The sequence below is a fragment of the Serinus canaria genome, unplaced genomic scaffold (genome assembly GCF_022539315.1).
Source record: "Serinus canaria isolate serCan28SL12 unplaced genomic scaffold, serCan2020 HiC_scaffold_672, whole genome shotgun sequence".
Classification (NCBI taxonomy): Eukaryota; Metazoa; Chordata; class Aves; order Passeriformes; family Fringillidae; genus Serinus; species Serinus canaria.
In genome coordinates, this window is record NW_026108786.1 from 1 (window position 1) to 5,020 (window position 5,020).

General features: G+C 69.6%; 1 protein-coding gene across 1 annotated transcript; it reads right to left on the reverse strand.

Annotated features, from left to right (window-relative positions):
- Nucleotides 1–6: 6 nt before the first annotated feature.
- On the reverse strand, nt 7–4,977 carry LOC127061337 (zinc finger and BTB domain-containing protein 4-like; the record flags this gene model as incomplete). The annotated part of the gene is made up of 3 exons (XM_050988000.1): nt 4,892–4,977; nt 3,746–3,822; nt 7–1,917 (listed from the first exon to the last, which is right to left on the reverse strand). A coding segment is annotated over exon 3 (1,896 nt), but the record flags the coding sequence as incomplete, so codon positions are not given.
- Between the last annotated feature and the right edge of the window lie 43 nt (nt 4,978–5,020).

Sequence of the window (5,020 nt, forward strand, 5' to 3'; positions counted from 1 at the left end):
CCCGGCAGCGCCGCCCGTCTTCCTCTTGGGCTTGTAGGAGTAGTAGGGCCGCCAGAGCCGGTCCTCGGCGTCGCTGTCGTTGTCGCCGCGGCGCTCCCCGGCGCCGTCGCCGCGCAGGTCGGTGCCGGAGATGCGGCGCTTGACGATGGCCTCCTCGCCGATGCGCACGGTGATCTGGCACAGCCCCTCGCCCGCCGAGCCCGCGTAGGCCGGCTTGGCCACGTAGGTCATGGTGCGGCCGCCGCCGGAGCCGTTCTGGGGCGCGGCGGCGGCGGCGGCGGCGGCGGTCGCGCCCTCCTCGGCGGCGGCGCGCTGCGCCTCGATGTACTCGCGCAGCACCTGCTTCTTGATGGGCACCGCCGGCGTCACCGGCGCCGCCGCCGGCGCCTCGGCCGCTCCCGGCGCCTCCTCGCCCGCCCGGAAGTTGTAGGAGATGTACGAGGCGGCGCCGAGGCCGCCGCCTCGTACGATGACCGAGGGCGGCGCCGCGCGGCCGAAGGCGATGACCGAGGCGGGCTCCGGCCGCGGCGGTGCCGCCGGAGGAAATGCGGTGACCCCGGCGTCCCCCGGCGCGGTCGCCGGCGCCGGCGCGGCCCCGTCGGGCACGGCGCCCTGGCTGTAGGTCTTGTAGGGCCGCTTGTTGGCCCGCATGGGCAGCAGGCGGTAGAGCTTGAGCGCGTTGAGCTTGGGCCGGTAGCCGCCGTTGGGCGTCTTCTCGGAGGCGATGAGCCCCGGGCTGATGCCGTGGAAGGCTTTTTGGTGCGTCTTGAGGTTGTAGTAGGTGACGAAGGTGTCCCAGCAGAAGATGCACTGGTAGCGGCGCTCGCCCGTGTGCCACACCTCGTGCTTGGTGCGGTACTCGGCCAGCGCGAACACCTTGTCGCAGTAGCGGCACGGGTACTTGCGGCGCCACGAGTGGACGTTGGCGTGGCGCTTCAGGCTGGACAGGGTCATGTAGGAGCGCTGGCACACCCCGCACAGGTACAGCACCTGCCCGTCCACCACCTTGACCAGCGGCTCCTGCTCCGCGCCCGGCTCCAGCGCGCGGTGCCGCAGCAGCAGCGCCTTCTTGGCCGCCCTCGGCGCCGACGCCGCCGGGCCGGTCGCGGCGACGGCGGCGGCGCCGCCGGCGACGGTGACATCCGTGCTGGCGGTGCCGGCGGCGTCGCCGTCCCCCTCCCCGTCGCCGTCGCGACAGCCGACCTCGTGCGTCTGCAGGCGCTTGACGTGGATGAAGCTCTTGCCGCAGTGCCGGCAGCACAGCCCGCGGCGCCCGCGGTGCAGCTTGGCGTGGAAGCCCAGCGCCGCCGCCGAGCCGAAGCCGCGCCCGCACAGCCCGCACCGCAGCGACGGCGACGACGACGGTGCCACCTCCTCGCCCTCCTGTGCCCCGCAGGTGAGCTCGGCCGCGGGCGCCGGGGGGCTCCAGGTGCCGTTCATGTCCCGCGGTGCTGGAGGAGCAGGAGCAGGAGGAGGAGGAGGAGGAGGAGGAGGAGGAGGAGGAGGAGGAGGAGGAGGAGGAGGAGCGGGCGGCCCGGCCTCCAGGCCCTGCAGCGAGGGGATGCCGAGGCGCCGGCCCACGGCCCCCAGCGCCCGCGCGGCCGCCGGCGAGGGCACGGCCAGGCGCGAGTTGTAGATGAAGTTGAGGACGTCGGAGAAGACGCCGGCCTGGACGCCCGGCAGCTCCAGCACCTGGGCGGGCGAGGGGCAGGTGGGCTCCTGGGCCAGCGCCCGCTTGAAGAAGGGGCTGGAGGCGGCCAGGACGTTCTTATGGGCGCGGAATTTGGTGTCCTCGGCGATGATGGTGACGTCGCAGAACTGTCCCCGCAGGCGCTGCTCGTTCAGCTCCAGCAGCAGCGCCCGGCAGTGCCCGGCGTCCGACACCTCCACGACCGGAGCCATCCCTGCGCCGGCCACCTGCGGGGGACAGGGGGACGGGGTCACCTATGGGGGTGGGGACACGGTTTGGGGTCACCTGTGGGGGTGGGGAAACGGTTTGGGGTCACCTGTGGGGGTGGGGACATGGTTTGGGGTCACCTATGGTGGTGGGGACACGGTTTGGGGTCACCTGGGTGGGTGGGGAAACAGTTTGGGGTCACCTATGGGGGTGGGGACATGATTTGGGGTCACCTGGGTGGGGGGGGATAAAATTTGGGGTCACCTGGGTGGGTCAGGACATGGTTTGGGGTCACCTATGGGGATGGGGAAACAGTTTGGGGTCACCTGTGGGGGTGGGGACACGGTTTGGGGTCACCTGTGTGGGTAGGGACATGGTTTGGGGTCACCTATGGGGGTGGGGAAACAGTTTGGGGTCACCTGTGGGGGTGGGGACACGGTTTGGGGTCACCTGGATGGGTGGGGACATGGTTTGGGGTCACCTGTGTGGGTAGGGACATGGTTTGGGGTCACCTATGGGGGTGGGGACATGGTTTGGGGTCACTTGAGTCCTTTCCATGGGGCTGGATGAACACCTGGGTGCCCCTTTTGGGGTCACCTGCATGGGTGGGGACGCGATTTGGTGTCACCTGGGTGGGTGGAGCTACAACTTGAGGTCCCCTGAGTCTTTATTTGGGGTCACCCAGAGACCTGGATGCCCTTTTTGGGGTCACCTGCATGGCTGAATCCTTTATTTGGTGTCACCTGTGTGACACCACACAGGTGACACCACAATTTGGAGTCACCTGGGTAAGCAGGGCCATGATTTGGGGTCACCCAGACACCTGGCTCGCTATTTGGGGTCACTCTGGGGTTTTGGGGTCCCTCAGGGTTTGGTGTCCCCTGTCCCGGGGGTCACTGTGAGGTTTTGTGGTCACTGTGGGGTTCTGGGGTCACTCTATCACCTGTCCCGGGGGTCACTCTGGGGTTATAAGGTCACTGTGAAGTTTTGGGGTCACTCTGTCACCTGTCCCGGGGGTCACTGTGGGGTTTTGGGTCCCCTGTCCCCTTCCCGGGGTCGCCGGCCCAGGCCCAGCGCCGCCATTTTGTGTCGGGGCCTGCCCGGCCTGAGGCGGCTCAAAATGGCGGACGGGACTGAACCACCGGGGAGGAACTGAGGGGGGAGCGGGGGCAGAACCACCGGGACCTGAGGGGGGACTGGGGGCAGAACCACCGGGAACAGCGGGGGGAGCCGGGGCAGAACCACCGGGAACCGCGGGGGGGAGCGGGGGCAGAACCACCCGGAACCGCGGGGGGAGCCGGGGCAGAACCACCGGGAACTGAGGGGGGGAGCGGGGGCAGAACCACCGGGAACAGCGGGGGAGTGGGGCAGAACCACCGGGAACTGAGGGGGGGAGCGGGGGCAGAACCACCGGGAACAGCGGGGGGGCGGGGGCAGAACCACCGGGAACAGCGGGGGAGCCGGGCAGAACCACCGGGAACTGAGGGGGGAGAGGGGCAGAACCACCGGGAACTGAGGGGGGTAGCGGGGGCAGAACCACCGGGAACCGCGGGGGCAGCCGGGGCAGAACCACCGGGGAGGAACCCAGTGCCCTCCCAGTACCCCCCAGTACCACCCAGTCCCTCCCAGTTGCCCCCCAGTATACCCCAGTACCTCCCAGTGCTCTCCCAGTGCCCTCCCAGTACCCCCCCAGTACCACCCAGTGCCTCCCAGTTGCCCCCCAGTCCCTCCCAGTGCCCCCCAGTCCCTCCCAGTGCCCCCCCCATTGCCCTCCCAGTTACCCACCCAGTGCCCATCCCAGTGCCCCCAGTCCCTCCCCAGTGCCCCCCAGTCCCTCCCAGTGCCCACCTGTGCGCGGGGCCCTCATGGACTGGGTGTTGCAGCTCCGGGGGTCCTCGGGGGGGGGTCACAGCCGGCCGGGCCTCCTGGGGGGGGAGGGGGACACACCGAGAGAGGGGTCACGACAGCCGATTTGGGGGGGAACACCCGTGATTTGGGGGAACACCTGGATTTGGGGTGAAATACCTGGATTTGGGGGAAACATCTGGATTTGGGGTGAACTATCCAAATTTGGGGGGAACACCTGGATTTGGGGCACCTGGGGTCACTGGAGGGGTCAACACCCTGGATTGGGGTGAAACACCCGGATTTGGGGGTAGCCGGGGTCACTGGAGGGGTCACAACCCCGGGACGCGGGTGACAAAGTGACACCAAGGGATTCTCCAGGGTGACGTCACAGTCACAGCAAAGGGAGGGGCGTGACGTCATCTGGAGGTGCCGGGTGGTGGCGTCATCACGTGAGTGAGTGACGTCATGGGTTGGGTGTCGCTGTGAGGGGATGGGTGTGACGTCACTGCGGGGGGGAGGGCTGAGGGCGGCATGACGTCACCACGAGGGGACACCGGTGACAAACACGGGAAGGGGGCGGGGCAGAGTGACGTCATGCTGTGACGTTATGGGGGGGTGTGTCACACCCTCAGCAGGGACGGGGGGGAGGGGACAGCGACAGCGGAGGGCAGGGGGTGACACCTGGGGGGGAGGGGGGGAGGTGACACAGGTGGGAGGGGGAGGGCACGCGGGGGGGAGGGGAGGGGGGAGGGGCGGGACAACCGGAACCTCCCGGGGGAATTTGGGGGGGGGGAAGAAATGGCGGAGGGACCCCCCCCCCGCTCACCCCCTCCCCCCTCGGGACCCCCACCCCTCCCCCCATCCCCCCCGCCCCTCCCCCGCCCCCCAGGTACCCCCGGAGCCGCCTGACAGCGGCGTCCCGTCCGCGACGTCACCGGGGGGGGGGAGGGGGCAGTGTCACCCAACTGTTGCCATGGGAACAACCCCCCCTCCCCCCCAGACCCCTCCCCCTTCCCCCCTCCGGACACACCTTTCACCTGCGGCCAATCAGGGGGCAGGGAGCGCCGGGACACGCCCACCCAGTCCCCGCGACCACGCCCATCCCGCGCTAAGGAAGCGCGCGCGCCAGCGACGTCATGAGCTTACCTGGATGCTCATTGGCTGGGCTGGGAGTGACGTCACGGGGCCCCGTCCTGCCGCGGGCGGCGTTGAAGGAGCAGGCGGAGGCTGAGGGGGCGGGGACAAAAAGGGGGGGGAGCGGTTTAAAGGGGCGGG